This window comes from Crinia signifera, chromosome 9, assembly GCF_055691185.1.
Source record: "Crinia signifera chromosome 9, ASM5569118v1, whole genome shotgun sequence".
NCBI lineage: Eukaryota > Metazoa > Chordata > Amphibia > Anura > Myobatrachidae > Crinia > Crinia signifera.
In genome coordinates this window covers 8,272,266-8,295,249 of record NC_139225.1, presented here as the reverse complement: position 1 = coordinate 8,295,249, position 22,984 = coordinate 8,272,266, and the positions used below count along the sequence as shown (strand labels likewise).

The 22,984-nt window shown below is 42.8% G+C and overlaps 1 protein-coding gene across 4 annotated transcripts in view; it reads left to right on the top strand.

The window, feature by feature from the left end:
* NEK6 (NIMA related kinase 6) overlaps window positions 1-22,984 on the top strand; it is a 157,532-nt gene that overhangs the window by 68,148 nt on the left and 66,400 nt on the right. For all 4 annotated transcript variants that reach the window (XM_083161002.1, XM_083160999.1, XM_083161001.1 and 1 more), the window contains one exon: window positions 22,266-22,382. In XM_083161002.1, the coding sequence (XP_083017128.1) occupies window positions 22,302-22,382 (81 nt within the window). In that variant the 5' untranslated portion in view covers window positions 22,266-22,301. The remainder of the gene's footprint in view (window positions 1-22,265; window positions 22,383-22,984) is intronic.

Here is a 22,984-nt window from a genome sequence, read left to right as displayed (position 1 = left end):
TGATAGATGGCCATCCTTACTCTACCATAACCAGGTGTAAATGGGTGCCGGATGGGTCACCGGCTGTAGGGATTCCGACAGTAGTTTTCTGACATTGAAATCCTGACTGTCAGGAGCCCGACATCCGGAAGACCAACATACATGGGCTATTTTCCCTTGTCGGGGTTTACGACCCTTATAGAGGGAGAATAGAATGGCAATATATGTGGCAAGTGCAGTGGGCACAAAAAGGGGCTTGATTGCGCTCGCCCCCTGTTGGGCTCCTGACAGTCAGTATTCCGATGTCGGAGAAACGACAGTCGGAATCCCAACTGTCGGTAACTTATAACATATCCGATGTAAAGGACAACATGCTAATCTTATTTGTTTCCTTTTGATTACAATTATATTCACTCTAGTCGTCAGCCCACTCATTCATGTTCAATGTATCAATGAAAACAGTGGTATTAATAGAAGTGCAAAATAGAGGACAATATTGGTAATGTCTAAATCGCAGAGAATTCAGGGGAAAGATGGAAAATAATAAATATTCTACAAATCAGACAGACGAATAAAAATACCATCTTTATTTGCGTCACTGTTTTGATTACTTTACTTGCCCTTTTGAATTCACATTAAAAGCAGATCACAGGTGGTGACATAACCCTGTACTCACTAGACGATGGCACCCGCCTCACATATTGTTGATGATATCAGCGGTAAGCGAACGCTCATACACGTTGAACAATATCGTTCAGTGACGTCATGTCGACATGAGTTTTTCAAATTTTTTGGTTGTCAATGTTGAAACTTGAGCATATAGACCCCAATTATTGTGGCACTCTCTCTCTCGCGCCATGCTTCAGATCCGGTGCCTCGCTGTGCTTGGCACATTTTTTTGGTCCCGAATGAGTCCATGTGGATTGTTACGCATGAAAAAAATCCCCCAAAACTAAGAAAAAAATGTGAAAAACTCTTGTTGACCTTTGCTACGTCAACCTTTTGCTTGTCTACCTAGCGCACGTTGAAATTTTGGTGTTGACCTATTAACTGACACTATCAATCTATCATCTGGATACCGGATGCCCCATGCAACATTTGCTTTTGTCCCGTCTGTGCGCACAGTCTAGGGCAGACATCTCCAATCTATGGCCCTCAAGCTGTAGTGAAACTGCAAGTCCCATCATGCCTTGCCACAGTTTTGCTATTAGGGAATGCTAAAACTATGGCAAGGCATGCTGGGATGTGTAGTTTCACAACAGCTGGAGGGGCACAGTTTGGACATGCCTGGTCTAGGGGAATAAACGAAGGCTTGTTTCAGTGTTTGTTCTGGTTAAATGATCATATGGTGCCTGGCGTACTTACTGAGCTCCATCAGACTTGCTAGAAAGATGTCGGAGAATTCTTCTACTTGTCACTATGACCCTTTGTAGTGTTCATTCTAGCACCTGCTATCTTTGAAAACCCATGCAGTTCATCTTCCCTGCCTGGGGTGGCGCTGTCTGCTGTGGTGTTTCTAGCACAGGTTTGGTTTGCTTATCAGTGCTGATATAGCACCACAGCAGACAGCGACACCTCAGGCAGGGAAGAGGAACTGCTTAGATTTTCAAAGATAGCGGGTGCTAGAATGAACACTACCTTTGGTGTAAACATTCTCCTAGGTTTGTCTTCTTCTTACACCTACCCCAGGATTGCCATTTCATCAGTGATCTGGTTCCAGTGCATAGTCTCCTAATAAAAGTACAGATACCCTGTATGTACCCAATACACAGATCAATGCATGCGTAAGGCCAGATAAGAATTTACAGCTTGATTATCAGGAAAAGCTTGCAGAGTAATAAGCGATTCTGGGCATTTGTGCATTGACATGTGAGACAATGGCTTTTGTGCTTGCAGGTGTTCGTGTAATCTGAATGGTAAACAGTACTTTAGTTCATTAATGTTTCCTGTTCTCTTAGTGCTGCGGAATAATAGGCCGGCGTGGCACACCTTTACATTCTATGAAATAGAATAGCAGAATAATAGGCCAGGAGCTTGGCGGTAAGAACACAGTTGCTGCCGGTAGCGTTTGCTGACAGGTGTGATCAGAACCGTCCTCTGGCATAAATGCCAGAGCCATGATAATGTTTTGTTATTGGCCGTCAGTGCAGTACATCTGTGTGTCAGAAAGCTCGTCCAAAGAATTCGGTGCAGTTATCCCAATGAAAACACCTCCGGTGTAACCGTGATGTAAATGTGCACCTGTAAAAATAGATTTGCGTTTGGCCAGCACATAGGTGAAAATGTCCAGCGTGCTGGAGAGCCTGACAGACCTACACCTGCGATGAAAGATGAGTGCAAGCGGAACTCTAAGCGGCCCTGGGATAGTAAATGTGTCGAGAGCAAGCAGGTGGTGATCACGGAGATAGCAGTTAGACTGGGTTGGCAGGTTACTGCGATGGATAAACCAGGATCTAGCAACGTGTAATTACTGACTCACTACTCCACGTACAAACACTAATGCTTCTTGTAAGGTTTCAGGCTCATTACTAAGCACAGTTAGAATGTACGCAACAGAAGCGAGAGAGCATTTAAATGTTAAATAAATAAATGTATGATTATTAGAACCACACCATAGTTTAATGTATTCACCTTCCACAGCTGCTTTTAATGAAAAATGTGAGGGGTTATGTTCAGTAGAATGAAAATCCTTCTTTCTCTATTTGTTAGTGTAGCCGGGGGCCCGAGCCATGAAGCCAAGATGGCTACCACTGCATACAATGTCATGCTACAGTGCCATGAGGGAGGAACAACGGCATTATGTAATGATGTAGTATGGACATATTTAATACCTTTTCAAGATATTTGTGTCACATGAAAAAGTAACCGCAGCACTGAAAGAGGCTCAGCCCTAGTGCGGGGACTAGACGAACATTGTTCTATTAATTGCATCGTTGCTAATTAATAGAACAAGCTAGAATGCAGTCAAATACCGATGTAGCCACGCTCATCATTACCGGATGGCCACCGCTTGTTTGAGTGTGTCGCGTCAAGTTGCACCCGCGACACGGAATCGGCACACTGCAATATCGCCGGGTTTCTATGAGCTGCAGGAATGAATTAGATGCACACACATGATGGCAGGATTGCATCATTTGCCACGGGAGTTACATGTGATTGGCATGGCAATGATGAGCGTGGCAACATCTGTATTTGACTGCATTCTAGATTGTTCTATTAATTGGCAATGATGCATTGGAATAGTTCATGTTTGTTTTACAGCATAAACGGTCTACAATTTATGTGCAGTTGTACAAATGTATGTTGCGTATAAGTGAAGCCTAAGGTCCTATACACACTACACAATTCACTCCGCACACAATATCATTAACCATTTCCACGGAACTCGCATACAAACAATATAGTGTATACGCACTGCATGATATCGTTCTGTGTCGTTATCCTGTCCGCGCTCTGTACATGCAGTCATCCCCAACATAGCCAAAATGAGGCTGCGCGTACAAACAAAAGAGGACATCATTGGTGACAAGCGGGAGCATGCTTCACTAACGATATTGAGTGTGTACACACTAGACAATATTACAAATTATATCACTCAGAAGGGCCAAAATGAGCGATGACATTGTAATGTCGCTTAGTATGTATTAGTATGTAAATTCTATTGTCCAATCAGGCTGGCTGGAATGAAAATCGGGTATTATGAGTGCAAATCACAATTGAAATTTTCAGACAAAAATGGGCAATCAGACAAATTGACTAATTCAATTCAATTCGATGTTTGAAAGACCGGGGTTTTTTTTTTGTTTGTGTTTTTTTTTGGTCGGTTTTCAAGCATTTTAGAGCAACTGAGCAATTGTCATTTGCTCCCGTTACAAAATTTGCCCAAGTTGAGCTGCCAATCACTGCCAGCTTCTGTGCGGGTGTATAGGTGGTCAGCGGAATGCCTGTACCCACAGCACAATGCGCTGATATATCTTTAGAAATATTGGGCATTGGCTCTGTTGCACAGCCAACGCGATATGTCTGTGAAGGACTGTTGAGAAATTATCGCTGGTACACACTGCCCAATGTTGTATCGATATACTGGGTATTGTGTACCCAGCATAAAAGTCATAGTTATATATTCAATTAGAGTAGAGAATGCTGTCTTGTTGGAAAGATGGCAATTTCCAAGAATGTTTTCCGACCTATTCAATATGGGCTGTTTTTTTTTTCGACCGGTCGCAGCGGAGCCATCCGCTTTTGACAGAAACGCAGACAAATCCGACAGGTTTTGGCCCTTTTTCCGACAATCTCAATCGGACTTGAAAATTGTTGGATTGAGGCAGGGAGGACGTTGCCGGATGAGAAGCAGCAGCTCACCAGGGGCCGCCCTCCTGTCCACCGCCCTCCACCTCACACCCTCCTCCGTGCTCACTAGGTCCCTCCACCGGGCCGGATGAGAGGAGCTCACCCGACGCCTTCCCGCTCCCCGGCCACCTCCCGCCGTCGCTCACCCGGTCCCGGCGCCGGCCAGGTGAGCAGCAGTGGCCAAATCCGACATTTGGATTTGCCCGCTGATTGAATAGGTAATATCATATCCATTCCGACAAATGAATGTTGAATGGATCCAACACTGATTGAATATACCCCATAGTATTAACCTATTGATTAAATCTTTGATTAACTATTTGATCTAGGGCCAGTGGAATGCCTGTATTCTTGGAGTTTTCTAGAGGAAGGAGATGGCTATAGGTTTAGTCAGATTGCCTCATTTCCGGATGACTAAATATTCTGTGTATTAAGTGTTAATTATTACAGATTACTGTAAATCCACTGTTGTAAAACATTGTTTCTAACTGCTGATATGTGTACACAACATCCTGCAGGATTAGGGATATAAAATATACTGGCCCATTGGCTGCGGGCTGGTCTACCACCTGTGTGTTGAAATTGGATTTAAAGCTTACCTCCCATTTTTTGTCCTTTTATGTGCATCCAAAATTAGGGGGCACAGTTTACCAGGGATTGATGTGCCAGTGAGCCACACCATGGGGTGGGTTTGCCCAGCACTTTGGGAGCTGCCAGACGTGTGGACGTGGCAATCCATCCTTCCGCAGATAGGAACTGCACGTACTTACACAACCCCTATTTACTGCTTTCTCTACTAAGCTGTGCAGCTAGTGAAAAAGGGCCTTCCACCAAGTGGGATAGCAGAACCGCGCCTGAAAAGCAGTACTGTCCTGCAGCCCTCTACCAAGCGCAGCACTAAGATTGTAGTTACAAAATTCCCCACTCACTGCTAGCTGAAACCACCAGTAAATTGTTCCAGGTGTATCGTGGGAGTATGGAGGTAGCCGTTCCAGAAGTGGTTGTGGAAGTCTGGTGGATCAAACGTTTCTTGGTGCAGTTGTAGTAGCGTGGCGGTAGCAGCGAGTTACCGGAACATGATGTCCGTAATAGGGGACTGAAGGTGAGCGGGAATACTGATATCCAAGGACTGGCGAAGTAAGCCCATTAAGGAATAACTTTCCCACAATCTGTGAATCAGGCCCTTAGTTGACTGTTATTGGAATCGAGCATTTCCTGGACATGGAAGGACCTTTTAAACCTGTATTGGCAAATTCATTTTCCTTTCATTATAATTCCTCCTACCACAACTGCGGGATAGATATAACTGTAAAATGATCAAAACGAAGCAAGCGCTTCCGCATTCCCAATGCTGCACCGTGTATCAGAAGTTTAGAAATGTTTGATTATACCACTGCTCTGCTATGAAGGAACATCGCTAGCAGCACTATTGGAAAATAAGTTGTTGTAATGTTCACCATTGTAATACACAGTCTGCAGCGGAGCCAGGCACGTCCCAGGAGCCCAATAGCCACAACTGCAAATCCTATATACGTTGATTATGCTGCATCGTTGCTGGATACTTTTTAAATGTCCAGTTTGCTAATTTTTTCAGAACCGCCTTTAACTTTGTTTTATATGAATTGCATACATTTTAGCCTGTAACTATCCAAATGTTGCCACCTCCAACATGACTTGTCAGCCAGGCTCGTAATTTACAATATAAACAAAAACTAATCAGCTCTTTCGGATTTCAGTATCACTTGTATGCTGATGATACTCAAATCTATCTATCAACCCCAGAGTTGTCACCAGTGGTTTTGGGTCGAGTTTCTGATTGTCTCTCTGCCATCTCATCTTGGATGTCTTCTTTCCAACTCAAACTCAGTACAGGTTGAGTATCCCTTATCCGAAATGCTCGGGACCACGAGCATTCCGGATAAGGGAATATTCCGGTTTTTGGAATATTTTTCTTTTTTAGCCATACTTACCTGCCCCTTGTGGGTCCCCGATGGTCACTCGGCGTCCATGGAGTCCTCCGGCGTCCACGGCAGGCCACCAGCACCGTCTCCAGCGGTCCCAGGAGTGCTTTGCACAAGTTCCCAGGCGCGCCGGTGACTTCACCGGCGCGCATTCGCGCAAAGCACTCCTGGGACCGCTGGAGAGGATGCTGAAGGCCTGCTATGGACGCCGGAGGACTTGGTAAGTATTAAAAGAGGGTATGGGGGGGGGGAACAAAAAAAAAAATTGAATTAATCCAAAATTCGGATACGGGATGCCCGGATACGGGATACCCGACCTGTATTTCCAAAACTGAATTACTTATATTCCCGCCAACTAAGAACAGTTACCATCCTAACTGCTATGCTATTACTGGTGCCTGTCCTTATGTTTTCCCCCTATATCCCTATAGATTGTAAGCTTGCAGCAGGGCCCTCCTACCTCCAAATCTGTCTGTTGTTGCCCAGTTTGTCTTATCACTTTCTACTATTGTAAACGGAATCTGCTGCGCTATATAAGCCACTGTAACGGAATCTGCTGCGCTATATAAGACACTGTAACGGAATCTGCTGCGCTATATAAGACACTGTAAATAAATAAATAAATAAAATATACAGTCTACTCTCTTGGAATATCCAAAAGACTCCCAAATATCAGTAAATACTTAAGAAAGAGCGAGCTAGCCTTATGGAGCCCACTAACATAACCTAAAAGACTGCTAACCGGTGGGCTTGATGACACCATCAGTGGTGCTCCTCCTGGCCCGCCCCACTGTCCTAATCAAAGACTTGATTCTGTCATTTTGCTACAGATTATTTACATAGAATAACAATAGACAATAATGGCTGTACAAAGGGCAAAATTCATATTTTGTGCCCATTTAGAGCAGATTTTACCATTTTTGTGAGCCAAGATGGAGGTATTGGCGGGGGTGGTGACACTGAGGCTGGGTATAATGCACATTTACGCGGCTTGTCTGTTTAGCAGAGGATTGCCGCATTTATCTCCCTGGCTCATTTAATTTTAAATTGATAATCTCATCGTAGATGATTCAAAACGGTTTGTGTAGTGTATCAGTGGAATACAATGTGTCCATTGTTTTGTTGATTTGATGTGACTATTGCCTAATAAGCAACAATGTGTTACAATGTATGCCAACCGTTGTTTTTTTTTTTGTTTATGAGTCACATGGATATTTCTCTGGTCGAGCAACTACACCGTTCTTGTACATTGGTGTTTGGTTCTTCCTCAACAGAAGGAAGCCCTGAATTTCCTGATGTTCCCTTTTTTCGTCATCGCGCCAAGCGACTCGCAGCTGTCTCTGGGACATGTGCACGCTTGTGTCCACAATCCATACACATTGTATGGTGACACAGTGCGAGAATATGCAGCGAGCCAGAGCGTTATCGGGAATGCAAATAACTGCAAAGATGCCTAAATACAATAGGTGCTTGCCTGAATCTTAGTTCTCCTTCTATTGTATTTGACAGGTTTCATCAAACCATTCCCCTGTCATGTACAGGGCATTTCTACAAGTAAGAATAATGTTCATTCTAGCACCCGCCATCTTTAAAAACCCATGCAGTTCCTCTTCCCTGCCTGGGGTGTCGCTGTCTGCCGTGGTATTTTCAGCACAGGTCTGGTTTGCATATAGTGCTGATATACAGACCACACAGTGCTAGAAGCACTACAGCAGACAGTGACACCCCAGGCAGGGAGGAGGAACTGCATGGGTTATCAAATATAGCGGGTGCTAGAATGAACACTAAAGAATATATCCAGTTATCCAATCAAAGTGTCTGACTAGTCTTATTGCTTATGTTTTATGTAGAATGTTTTCCCCTTCGTTATGCCACAGTAAGTATCACAAAACTAAACTTACTTGTCATGTAGGAGACAATTTGAGTCCACTACTCTTTTGTAAAGGAAATTTATACTCTTTAACTCCAAAGTGCCCGCAGATCTAAGACACCTCTCTGGTGTATAGTGACAAAAATCACAAACACGTGGACTCAGATGAAGATTTTGTTGTTTATTCTCAACAGCAGGTCATAGCATTGCAGGTTAAATTTGTATGCAGTCGGTATTACAATCAGTAGCATACAGGCACCCTCAGCATAGAAGACTCTTACAAGGCTCCAATGGACCCTATGATAAAACCCCCCGGCCTATTGCTTTTTAGATATTCCACCATTTAGAGCAAGGTGACTCTGCTCTGGAAACCCTTATATCAGGAAATCCCAGGTGCTGCTGATTAAACTCCTGGGATTCTGCTACTGCTACCAAAACCTGGTCAGGATCCTCCACATTACTTTCATGTTGGGGAATGCTGACTCTGCCACCTATGAGAAAGCGCTATAGCTTAATTTGTCAATATATGTTGAAAATGCAATAGATACGCTGCTGCAGATTATTTTTACTTTGTCACTTATCATGAAGTGGCCCATATTTTAGTAATGTTATCGTTTTCATGCGCACAGGAAAGTACAGTATACTTACGTTGTAACAATACACCACAACATTCACCAGTGACAAATGTCCCATTACTGTGTGACTTTTGCACATATAAATAATATGACATATCATTTAAACTTGACGTGTTCATGGGTTTAATTGACACAGTAGTTTTGTTTTGTAAACTCGGGTTGTTATCTTCCTTTATTGTAGCAGGTTGTTGTGAGCACAGTTATGTCTTCCTTTATTGTAGCAGGTTGTTGTAAGCACAGTTATGTCTTCCTTTATTGTATCAGGTTGTTGTAAGCACAGTTATGTCTTCCTTTATTGTATCAGGTTGTTGTAAGCACAGTTATGTCTTCCTTTATTGTAGCAGGTTGTTGTAAGCACAGTTTTGTCTTCCTTTATTGTAGCATGTTGTTGTAAGCACAGTTATGTCTTCCTTTATTGTAGCAGGTTGTTGTAAGCACAGTTATGTCTTCCTTTATTGTATCAGGTTGTTGTAAGCACAGTTATGTCTTCCTTTATTGTAGCAGGTTGTTGTAAGCACAGTTATGTCTTCCTTTATTGTAGCAGGTTGTTGTAAGCACAGTTATGTCTTCCTTTATTGTAGCAGGTTGTTGTAAGCAGTTATGTCTTCCTTTATTGTATCAGGTTGTTGTAAGCACAGTTATGTCTTCCTTTATTGTATCAGGTTGTTGTAAGCACAGTTATGTCTTCCTTTATTGTATCAGGTTGTTGTAAGCACAGTTATGTCTTCCTTTATTGTAGCAGGTTGTTGTAAGCACAGTTTTGTCTTCCTTTATTGTAGCAGGTTGTTGTAAGCACAGTTATGTCTTCCTTTATTGTAGCAGGTTGTTGTAAGCACAGTTTTGTCTTCCTTTATTGTAGCAGGTTGTTGTAAGCACAGTTATGTCTTCCTTTATTGTATCAGGTTGTTGTAAGCACAGTTATGTCTTCCTTTATTGTAGCAGGTTGTTGTAAGCACAGTTATGTCTTCCTTTATTGTAGCAGGATGTTGTAAGCACAGTTTTGTCTTCCTTTATTGTAGCAGGTTGTTGTAAGCACAGTTATGTCTTCCTTTATTGTAGCAGGTTGTTGTAAGCACAGTTATGTCTTCCTTTATTGTAGCAGGATGTTGTAAGCACAGTTATGTCTTCTTTTATTGTAGCAGGTTGTTGTAAGCACAGTTTTGTCTTCCTTTATTGACTCACATATGCTCTAGGTTAGAGAGCGCAGTGATTTATCCAAGTACATTAACACTGCACCGACTTTCTTTCATATCCCTTATGTCCAGGACATAGTTCTGCAGTCCTAAGCAGTCTTGAATAGCTGAATATAAGTGTGCTTCCTGAGTGCCCACACAGGCTCGCCAATGCGAAATGCCACACAGCTAATGTTGCAGGAGAGGGGAAGGCTGGCTTTGCTGACTCACTGAGCAGGCATGTACTTCGGGACATTCGTACACCATAGAAAACCAAACTTCTGCCACAGATATTTCTTTTGGCGCAGAACAGGAAAAAAAAATTGGAACAAAATATTATTATATGAATAACATTGCAGAACATGCTTTAAGTCACCTTTACTGACTAAGGCAGGGATCGCAGCTGGGTACACACCTAAAGATTTATCTGTCCAATCTGTCTGGTGGGAACTAATGTCTGGTAATGTGTGGGAGGCAAAAGACAATGAACCATTTGCTCCTAAATACTGGAAGACGATGGTCATTTATACCCCTTTCACACTGCACTTGTTAAACGGTATATTGCTGCTTTTTCCCCATTTCTAAACGTTTAAGGCTGCAGTGGGAAAGCGCCGGAGTTGATTTACTGGTTAAAGATAACCGGTGTTTCAAAACGAGTCCTACACGTTTCAGAGCCGTTTTTTATGCAGTGAGAATGGCTCTGAAACGATATTTAGTAAAAACACCAGATTCCAGACCTGTGATAGGCTGTCCCTGCATTCTGCCTTGAAACGTGTTCAGGGGATTAAACGGGTTGACTGATGTGAATGGTACTTAAACGGTATTTAAAATGGTAATCTACTGCAATGTGAAGGCTCAGACCTGTTTTAAATACCGTTTCAAAATACCGGTTCTTTAAACGTTTTGGCAGTGTGAAAGCGGTATTAGAAAAATTGATGAAGCGTTTATTTAACAAATTTAACCAAACCATAGTTTTTATCCATTTTGCAGCGTCCGGGAGAAAATGATTCACCATCTTTTTCTCCCATACATTGTCCGATTTTTGCTATCTCCAGAAAGATTGGGGATACGGTCGCGCGGTTGACACTATGAAGGTCGACATAACTAAAGATTTCAGGGTCGGAATGTCATCACAAACATTAAGTTGACCTATTTTATGTGTTAACCGAAGCCGTATCGACCTTTAGTGGTATGAAACACCCTATGAGAGAGAGAGAGGGAGGGAGGATTAAGCTGCTAATTTTGTTTAGTTTTAAACGTCCAGTCAACTATTGTACAAGTGTAAATGGCAATTTTAAAACCGAACAGCTATTTTTATTGTCGGCACAATGTAAAATAACAGAAAATTGATCCCCAATAAAACATTGCCCTTCCTGGTGAAATTCGAGTGAAAATCATTTCAATATAGTTAATTTTGTCATTTGGTAGCTTAAATTGGCTTAAAAACTTGACCACTCTACTGATAACAAGCCATAAAAGCTACTATGTCCAGGAGAGACCTGAGATTATTTTAGATGGGAGAGTGCTTTAATGAGCTATTATCCCAATCTGCCAGTTTCGGGATAAAGGGGCAGGGGTGCTACGCCTTGGTGAGTGATGTCAAATCAGCGCCTAACTCATTTATTCAACCTCAGCCTGTAACACACGTTTGCTTTCATTCTGAAGTCCCTCTCCAGGAAGGATCAGCAAGAGGTGGCTCAGGGGCGTGATGTGGCGCATGGGAGCAGTTTTGGGTGTGTTGGAAGAGTAGTTATGTATGCTCCTACATGGCAGTTAGGAGCTGATTGTATGCTACACACCTGTCTCCACTTTAACACTCTCCAACAGCTCGCACAGTGTTTGACGCTTGCCCCCCAGTCATGCCTATTGCTGTAATGAAAAGTATTCTATTCCAAGTCACAGACTGTCCTACTGTATTTATGATTTTCCCTTTGCTGGGGCTTGTTCAGATAATGGAATGTAATCTTCCCATGGAATCAACATATCTTCAGTTGAATTATATACCTCTTTTATTTTTAACATGCGTTGCACCAATAAACAGTCCCCACTGACAAGTGTTGTGATGTCCCTTTGTAAAACGAAAAAATGTTTCTGCAGTAACACATGACTGGATGGTGGCAATAATGTGAAGCACCTTTCTCTCAATGGGGCAGATGTATTAAGCTCGGCGGAGTGATACAGTGGAAGGTCATAACGCATTAGCCAATCAGCTATTACAAAAATCACAGTTAGGATTTGATTGGCTGGTGCATTTCACCTTCCACTATCACCGCTTTATCACTTAACCAGGCTTAATACATCTGCCCCAATGCTCCTTCATTTGAATTGCAGAGCAAAATATTAATTTACTGAATATTGTACATAGTGGTACAGATATATTGAGCCTGATAAAGTGGAAGGTGATAATGCACCAACAACTTGATCATCTCTTTATCGCCACTTTATCACTTCACCAGGCTTATTACATCTGCTCCATTGTCACCAACCCCGTAGATATATTAAACTGCACTTACAAAATATATTTCCCCCAGGTGTAAGAATTTAGAAAAATGTTTACACAGTCAAATAAAATAAAAAATATTTCAAATAAAAACTTTTAAAAACATTCTACTGTATTATTGTGAGGTATATTCTGAGCTATACATATTAGTATCTCCTTTTACAGGTGTTTTAAATATTGGTTATTCCGAGGCTCTTAGATTCATTAATGTCATTCTTATCTGAATATTTCCTGTATCATAGTTAGGTCTTGTGAGCGATGTGAAACTGGAATAGTGATATCGGCAAAGAAGGGAATTGAAAAATCAACATGGCGTTCTTCAACAAATATTAGCTTCTGGATGTAAATATTTGCCTGGGTTTACTTGGCGGGTTTGTTTTGCAACTTGACAAGAAAATCATAAAGTAGTTGTAGAATATTTTTCAGCAGTCTGTTGACTTTATAGTACAGTGAAACCTCTCGTGTGCGCAGCATTTACTACTGGTTGGCAAGTGGATTACATTGCAGCCCACCACTGAGTTGCAGCGCTACACTGGTGTTATAACTTGTGGACTAATATAATTTCTTCTAATAAGCCTTTAATTATATCATTGTTGAAATCAGTGTTTCACAAACTCCAACATTAAAGTCTAGGTCCGGGATGTAACGGGAGCCGATTTAGGTCCAATTTTGTGAATTGTCCAATTTTTCGGCAAAATTTCTATACAGGTTGAGTATCCCTTATCCGAAATGCTCGGGACCACGAGCAATCCGACTAAGGGATTTTTCTGGTTTTTGGAATAACTTTTTTATTGCATACTTACCTGTCCCCTGGTGGGTCCCCGATGGTCCCTCAGCGTCCATGGAGTCCTCCGGCATCCATCGCAGGCCTTCAGCTTCATCTCCGGCGTCTCCAGCGGTCCCAGGAGTGCATTGCGCGAGTTCCCAGGCGTGCGGGAGGCGGGACCGCTGGAGACGCCGGAGTACTAGGTAAGTATAAAAAAAAGGGTTTTTGGAATAAATCGGATAATGGATAATAATGTATTTTGAAAAGTGGCTAATGTGAGTGTCAGTATTCATTAAAAGTCAGAGCTTTTCGGCTTTCAATAAGAGCTGCCGGTAAAAAGTCGGATCTAGATGTTTTGCCCATGTTAAGTAATGGCAGCCGAGTTAAGGTGCCCATACACTAGTAAGATTTATCTTCAGATCTGGCTGGTTGGAATAAAAACATGGTTATGGATGAGTGACAGTTTGTCAGTTTTCCAGCATTCCCAAGCAAATGGTCAACTGCCATTTGCTCTCATCCATAACCAGGTTTTTGTTCCAACCAGCCAGATCCACCTTAGAGTTGTACTCTGCAATGTTCAAAATCAATTCCAAGAACACAATTACAGCACATTTGCAACAAATAAACATTTGAAAAATTATTTGTTGCCTTAAAAAAGCAAATTATACTTTGATCTGTCAATACATGTGTTTTTTGCAATTTCCCTGACAAATACATCCTATATTCTGCTTATAATTGCGACTATCTGCGTAAAAAGAGTTCTGCTACAGTGTTTTCCAGAAAAACATTGTAACATTAAGTCTTATGTAGGGTACACACCAGGACGACCCGCTCACGATGCACATCGTGAGCGGGTCGTCAGTGTCTCGTCCGACCCGCTCACGGTGACGCGGGGGGGGGCACGACCCGCTCTTGATGTGCACCGTGAGCGGGTCCGATCCGATGGCGACCCGCACCCGGATGTATGGTCGTCATTGAGATCCTACCTGCAGCAGGTAGGATCTCAATAACGACCGACCGACCCGCGGGACCGCGCATCGGTATCGGTCCACACCAGGTCAGAAAAGGGCCCAATCAGCACACAATCTACATCCAATTGATCGGAATTGGATCTAGATTGTGGGGATCGGGCCCTAGTCGTCCTGGTGTGTACCCAGCATTACTCAGCGTGGATCACTTATCAGAGAATTTGCAATTCATTCTATTCTCGAACAACTGCGTGTTGCACCCGCGGCAATCAGCAAATAGGCCCATAAATCAGTATGCCGATACAGTTGCAATTACACGCAAATTATAGGAAGCCGCATATTGTATGTAACTGTATCTGCAGTACAAGACCGACATGTACAGTTGTGCAGTACATGACCTATTTTGACAGATCAATGTATATTTTACAATTTTTAAGCTACTCTCCTGTACACACGGGGCTATTGGAGCAGTGTGCTGAGCACAGATCGCTCAGCACAATGCGCTGCTCCAGCAATTTAGAGAGCGCTGGTGATGACTAGATTTATACCACGCATTTCCGTTGCCGGGGGGCCATACACACACAGCAATTCGTTCTTCCTTTATAAGCAATCTATACAGATAGCAAGGATATTCTTAAATCCTGGACTGTATGGGAAACTTTGGATTAAGTATTCATTTAGAACAGTGGTTCCCAACCCTGGTCCTCAAGTACCCCCAACAGTGCATGTTTTGCAGGTCTCCACACAGAATCACAAGTGTTATAATTAGCTCCACCTGTGGATCTTTTCAAATGTGCCTGAATAATGAGTGCACCTGCCGGGTGACCTGGAAAACGTGCACTGTTGGGGGTACTTGAGGACCAGGGTTGGGAACCAATGATTTAGAAGATGGAAGATTGTCAGAGAAGAGTTGACCATAGCATTGAAGGGGGCATTATAGTGGATAGTATAGTTGGGAGCATTGAAACCTCTAATGTTTTTCTGAGTGTTGAGATCTGAAGGCCTCAAGAGTCTGATCAGAGGTGGTAGGTAATTGCATACGTGGGGTGTTGGTTATGTTATATGTAGCACTAAGGGAATGTGATTACCAGAGACAAGGAGCAGGGTGACGAGAATGCGTCTGACAAGTTTACTTATTTAAAAAAAAAAAAAAATTATGTCCCCTTTAGGAATTGTGACAATCCTCATTCAGAGCACCAACTTGTTTTCCCTCGTTGGGGGGGGTATTCAGTGTTGATTCCGACTGTCGGAAATGTTGGCACACATTAAATAGCCCCCTCCCCCCTAGCTGCTGCATCCCATCAGTTCACCCACTTCCATTATACTTTAATGTCCTCGTCTTAATTAGAGCATTCCAAATGTGTTCTTGGGCTTAATACAGCATAGCATTTTATGATCAAGCGAGATCGATAAGGACTCACGCAAGTCATTTAGTAATGTAAGCTGAACACCTGACATTAATGCCCTTGTGTATGGGACCAAACGTTGTGCTGGGAGCGAGGCTTTCTATGTTCAGGGAAACGCAATAGGAAATGAGAGCAACAGGAAACGGCACTGTATATTAACAATGCCCCCACTCCATGAACAAAAATCAGAAGGTCTCGCTGCACAATGAGAGCTGCATAGGAAGTTTCTGGGAGGAATGCAACGCCTATTTTCATTCTCCTTTTTATTATGATTAGCAAGTCCAAGATTACACTGACCTCTAAAGCCGCGTGGATTTAGGATGCATTTTCCCAGAAGCCAACAGGTGGAAAACCGTTTACTACGTCTGCTCTATTTAATCAACAAATGTCAGACATTTCATACAATTGTATATATTTTGTGGTTTGCTCCAAGCATGCGAAATTGAGCCAAACCCCTTCCTATAATCTCTGGATAGAATACTGCGAGTTTAGGCCGAAAGTTCCTCCCTGCACAGATTCTCCGTGAATTAATTCATGAACATCTGGGTCACACATCCACTGTGTGGCAGTTGCTTACATTGTGGAGCACTAGAGCTCTGAACTGTACTGTACACCAGGTTTTCATCTGACATGTGGGAAATTCTTGCTGGGAAAAAAAAAAAGCCAAGCTATGCAATTTAACCTCTTAGAAATATACAGTTTGACGTCTGGGTCCCACCCAATATGTACGTATCCTGTTCCAGTCCTTGGGCCTCAAAATAGACCCCTCTACAGCATATCCTATATTCCTGTTCATGCTCATTCTTGAAATGACACAGTTTATAGTCTTATGTTATCTTCTTTCGTCACCCGCTGTTTTCCCGGAACCTATTAGTTTCTGCCTGCGGTTGTATAGTAGGTGCGTTAGCGTTCCGCATCGCTCTCTGTGCCCAGCGACATTCTGCCCTGATCAATCGGACTCTTGTGTGCAAGTGGGAAATCCGCTCTGTAAGCCCAGAAATACTTATACCCCTTATTATAGATTGTTCTGTCCAGTCATAATAAACGTCTTTATGACCTAGGTTCCTCCTACATTCATCTAGAGAGGACTGAGGCCTCACATGACGATGATGATGATTACATTTGACCGCTGATTTACGTTGTTGATTCAAACTGAAAATAAACTTTGCGTCAGCCTATACCGGCGTATTTTGATAGCAGGAGATAGGGGTCTTGCCTGAGGATAAAAGTTGTATGGATCAGAACGTCGACCGGATCTAGGTAGACATTGACAAAAGTTCGAAACACGCAAGGTCACCATGGAGAAGGTTGATGCATGAAAATGCTGAAATGAGTTTGTTTTTGGTGCCAACGTCGACACCAGAGCATGTGGATCCCCAATTAGTGTAGAAGGTAACCTCACATTGCTCGCTTCACTCACAATACACGGGTTGCTTTACTGCCGTGTCAACATTTGCTTGTGTCGACTTGTCAATGTCAAATTTTTGGCAATGTTGACCTTGTGCATGCTCACTTGTACTCGTCGACCTTTTGGTGTCAAACTATTGAGTGTTGACATAGATAATTTCAACCTATCATACCGATCCCGAGAAAAGGGTCATCTCCCATTAATAAATAGTTAGGGGCTGCCCCATCTTATAAATGGTCACTGTTGATTTCCATCCCAAAGTCATATAAGAGTAGAGGCATCAAACCTTTGAGAGCGTTAAAGTGGAGAAGTTGCCGATCGCAAACTATCAGCTTTGAACCTATCATTTAACTAGCATGGTCTATGAAATGACCGTTACAGCTGATTGGTTGATACGGGAAACTCCTCTTATTTGAATGTTTGAAACACCCCCCCCCCCCCCCCCCACACTGCTACATTTGAAATAGAGTAATGAATACCCATGCTGCAGTAACAGATTTATTTTCTCGCACACGGTTTCTGTGTCAAAGGTAAAAGTCAGACGTTTCGGAGACTGTGACACCACTTGAGCTTAGAACAAGCCTCTTGTAGAGCACAACTTCTGATGAGTAATTTCTGAAGGAGAGGAATCCACTCACAGATAACAGAGGCAGCTGTGTGTCCTTCACGGACAATAAGCTTTTTGTGCTTTTCCGACACAAGGGCAGGCCAAAACGGCATTTGCACACGATTATTTGTGGTCTTGACCCCCCCCCCCCCATTTTCTCAAGTGCTTACAAAGCAGTGATTGATTTTTTCTCTAGGACTGAACTCCTGGTGTAGGTTATCAGCTAGTAATGCCTCTTGCACTATTTGAGAAGCTGGGTTAAAATTCACTGGGGCAGATGTATTAAGCCTGGTGAAGAGGTAAAGTAGAAGGTGGTAACGCACCAGCCAATCGGCTTTTTTTGGGAAAAATGACAGTTAGGAGTTGATTGGATGGTGCGTCATCACCTTCTACTTGATTTCTTCACCAGGTTCAATACATCCGCCCCAATGAGAGGAAACTGGACTGTTTGTGTCAACAGTTACCTAGAGTTTAGTTGCTTTATATAAATATTCCCATATGTTACCACAGATGTTAAAAAAAAAAAAAATATTTAAACTAACCCCTGAAGATATTAGATTATAGGAGTGTAATTGTGTATATGTGTAATTGTGTATATGCAGTAGTCTTTCTGGGGAGTAAACAATGGTTTTACAGATTGAGTCTCAGATATTTCTGAAAATTCAACATCTGAAAATTATTCTGAAATCCAAAATTGTTTGAGCATGACTGAGACGGGTCTGATTTATCAATGTCCAATATACACAAACTTTATTTTGTGCACAAAATTCTTACAAATATTGTATAAAGTTACCTTCAGGCCATGCGTACAAGAAAGAGAAATGCATTGCGTGTTGAGACTCGTGTCCCATCCCCAAGATATCTCATTACGGTGTGTAAATATTCCAAAATACAGAAAAATCCTAAATACTTCTGGTCCCAGCATTTCTGACATTGGAGACACAACCTGTAAAATGCTAAAACACAGAGGGGGGTATGGAGAATATTGGACGATATACTGTAGTGCAGATCTGCAGTACAGTATATAGTCATTGCTGCCCTGTCTATCTGGGTTTCGATTTGTGCTGCCACGGGAGCGCGCATCGGGATTACAAGGTAAAAAAACCTGTTCGATCTTCATGCAATCCCAATGCGATTTTGACTATATAGTCAAAATCTCGTGCAGATTGTACCCGTGTGTAGATTAGATAGATTTTGGTTGTGTTCAAATAGATTCAATTCCTCCTTTAGTAAATATACCCACAAAAGACATTCTGTCCAATATACTGTCAACATTGTGAACGACTTAAGGCCCATACACCCGGGGCGATTTCAGGGCTATTTCTAAGTGATCTGACTAGATTGATTAGAAGTGAAGCACACATCGCTCTGTGTGTATATCCCCCAGCGACAGCGATGCACGGTTCCGTGCGGTGCTATTGCCTGACTAGTATACATCGTCGTAGACTTCTATAGTTCATTGTCACTGGATGCAGACAAAAACTAGTCATATCGCCAGTGTTCTCACAAGAGAACACTGGTTAGCACAGATCGCTCACCACACATCTCTGGTGCATCGCCTGTGTGTCAGCGATGTATGCTGTGCGATCTGTGCTTAAGCTAATCACTCAGCACGGAGCTCCCATCGCCCTGTGTGTACGGGGCTTTAGATGAGACAAAATATGATTTGACAATGCTTTAATGACATAAATATTAGATAATAGATAATGGACTTGACACAGCAATATACTTTTCAAGTGCAGTTTTCATTTATGAATCTTCACATATATTTTGGCAAATGCTGTGGCCCAGTTTCATGTGTGCAGTCTGTATAAATAGGGGAAATGTTTTGTCTGAAAGTGTTGGCCCCAGGTAGCGAGCAGGCGTCTCTCACAACATTGGGCACAGAGACGGGGAGTCCTGCTGTTTGTGTCTGTGCGTTCTAGCTGCAGTTCATAAAGGAGGAGATATTACACACAGTGTGTCATGTTTACTTTGGGAATGAAGTACATTTAAGAAATGTAGTATCACGTGTCTGTCTGAGCCTGTTGAGGGACATGCTGCCACAACCAAGCACTCAGTGGATGCCGTGGTTAGAGGCAGGGTCCCACAACAGACGGAATCTGACGGAAAAGGCTGGGGCGTGACACGCTGGACTCAGGTATACTGAATTCGGATATTGTGCATTCGACAAAACAATGTGTGCAGTTTTGCTGCCTGTAATAAACCTGCAGACACCATTCTGTCCATACCTGTCTATACAGGAGACACAATAAGGACTTCAGCTCACATTAAGGAAAAGCGAAGGATTTCCTCGTTAGAGCGGATTTGTATTAAATCTGCTGTTTCCAGTATTTGACCTTTTTTATTTTTATGTCTGAAAAATGCTGTTTTAGTTTCTGTTTTTTTGTTTTGTATGTTAATTTAAACGCTCTTTTTAAAAGTTATCTTAAAGCCAAACATATTTTAAATTAGCACCTTGTTTAGTGAATATTAAACTTTTTGTTATTCTTTTTTTTTTTTTAAAGTTTCCGTTTTATTTGTACGTTATTTTCATATATTTCAAAACCAGCGAGTTTACAGTCCGGCACAAACATAAAGTATCGATTTAATGTGTATTCACGGAAGCAGTCACTACTGTACTGTTCAGTTTCTCACCAAATTTGAGCTATGTGATAACCTGCTGGTGGCAATGTGTACTGCACCGGCTAATGGTATGTTACAGCCAAACAGCCTAGAAATAGTTCCTCTGACACATCCGAGCAGGACATGCTGTCCCTAATGTGTCAGCTGGATGCTCCTCCGTGTAACACTGGAGCGATCTCTTTCCACCAAGAGCAGGAAGTTGTGCAGAGAACGATCTTCCCGTCACAGGGAATGTGTTGTAATATTTATTTACATTTTCATTGATGTCGAATGTTAAGGTGTGCTGCAACTTCCTCTCCTGACGCGGTGACTCCTCTGCTTGTTTATTATAGGTGCTGAACATGAACATGGTTCAGACGTGTTATTTTACTCTTGTATAAGGAAATGTTCTCACTGAGATAGCCTTTGTACTGATTGTTGATACAAAAGGTTTGGAATCATTGCCATACTATTGGGATATAGTGAAAAAGTTGTACTTCTATTGTGGGCATTGTTCAAATGTCAGCATTCTGAGAATATCAACAGGTCAAATGCCAACATTGCCAGGGCTGGACACTCGAGAGCAAGTTAGGTTTAGGCTTGGGGGGGGGGGGGGGGGGGTGCGGCATAGGTTACTGGGGTGGGTTTAGAAGATGCCTGGGCCAGTTGAGTCACCACTGGGACACCAGGGATTATATGTTGACCATCCATCGATGTCTACATAATGATTCTCAACATGATACCCATGTAGTGTTCATTCTAGCACCCGCCATCTTTGAAAACCCACGCAGTTCCTCTTCCCTGGCTGGGGTGTTCCTGTCTGCTGTAGTGCTTCTAGCACAGTGTGGTCTGTATATCAGCACTGATATGAAAACCAGACCTGCCTCCTCCCTGCCTGGGGTGTCGCTGTCTGCTGTGGTGTTTCTAACACAGGTCTGGTGCATATCAGTGCTGATATACAGACCACACTGTGCTAGAAGCACTACAGCTGACAGCGACACCCCAGGCAGGGAAGAGGAACTGCATGGGTTTTCAAAGATGGCGGGTGCTAGAATGAACTAGTACCGACTGGGGGCTGTAGAAAGTTGGGAGGTATGTAGTAGCGCCTCTTACCCATAATGCCCACAGTAAAAGCGCTGCAGTGCTTATACATAATGCTGGCAGTAGTAGCGCTAATTATACATAAAGCCATAGTAGTAGTGCCACTCCGCCCCCTCAGTCATGTGTAGCACCACCCCCTTTTCAGGCCCTGCTTTTGATGATGTTTACACAGGGGGAGGGAGGAGCTTCTAGGTGCTGACACCTCCGCCTCTTATGCAGTGTGACAGGTGCAGCGGCAGCCACTAGGAACAGTGGACATAAGCAGATGAAGCACAATGGAACCTGGGGTGAGGGCAAGCCATGGCCGCTGCATTGCACTGTAGTACTTGGTAGACTGTGGCAGTGGCACACAGATAGACACATGCCGTGCGTCTAATTACTCAGTGTAGGCTAGTAATGTACTTTCGCCACTCCCATTTGTTTCGAAAACACGAATAAGACACTGATTCTGAGCGGAAAATAACCTTTTGGCTCTGGTGCGTTCGAGACCACAGATGTATGATGTAGATTTGAATACGTTTGCTTATCTCTGGATGTGGACTCCCAAGTACGGTCAAATCCATATGTGAGGCGATCTTTATATTGTGTTCTGCTTGAGAGCTGGTTCTCCCAACAAGTGATGTGTTACACATCCTAGACTGTCCGGTTTCCGTCAGGCAGGTTTTGCTTACACAGGGAAAGCCCTTGAGGAAACCCTCATTGTCTCTCGATGTGAATGTTGCGAAACCAGTTAAACAAAACACAAAAATCTATACATTAAGTCGCTCTTGCATACACAAAACGGCAGCTTTTTCCAGCTTAAAAGCCTGTAAGTAAATTTATGATGACTTAAAAATGCCAAATGGAATCCTGCAGCCCTTGTCTTCATAGTATGCATACAGTATCTGTATAGAAACGTGCCTGGCACAGTCCCGTAACAGTCTCTCCTCTCCTTTCAGCCACATTACACTGCATGTGGAAACTGGAATGTAGCCATGGACGGACCTCATCACCTAGAAGACCAGAACAGTAAACTGTGCAAAGTGCAAGGACAGGAATATCCGCATGATGGTCAAGTAAGTTCTAGTCCTGAGATTGAAATATAATCTGTTACTTCAATTAGGATTTAGTATAATCTGTTGTTATTAAGTTCGGATGATATTTGAAAAGCAGACGTTGTCGTATTTTCTCATTTCTGCGGCCGTTTGCAAGACTTGAGTGTAGTTGGTGTGGATGAAAGGGTCAACGGTGTCCAGGTTTGACACAAGCAAAAGGGTAGTGTTCATTCTAGCACCCGCCATCTTTGAAAACCCACGCAGTTCCTCTTCCCTGCCTGGGGTGTCGCTGTCTGCTGTAGTGCATTCTTGTGTGGTCTGTATATCAGCACTGATATGAAAACAAGACCTGTGCTAGAAACACCAGAGCAGACAGCGACACCCCAGGCAGGGAAGAGGAACTGCATGGGTTTTCAAAGATGGCGGGCGCTAGAATGAACACTACTAAAGGTCAACATGAGTCTTGAACATGAAAACGTCAACTCATGTTGACCTTTTGTTACCGTCGCAAGAATGCAATTCTGGAGTGCACAGCAGTAATCCATCTTGAAGTATTCATGAAGACCATTTGGGGACAGGGGGTTCCACTTGTACATCCAATGTAATTCCCATTGGAGTATCAT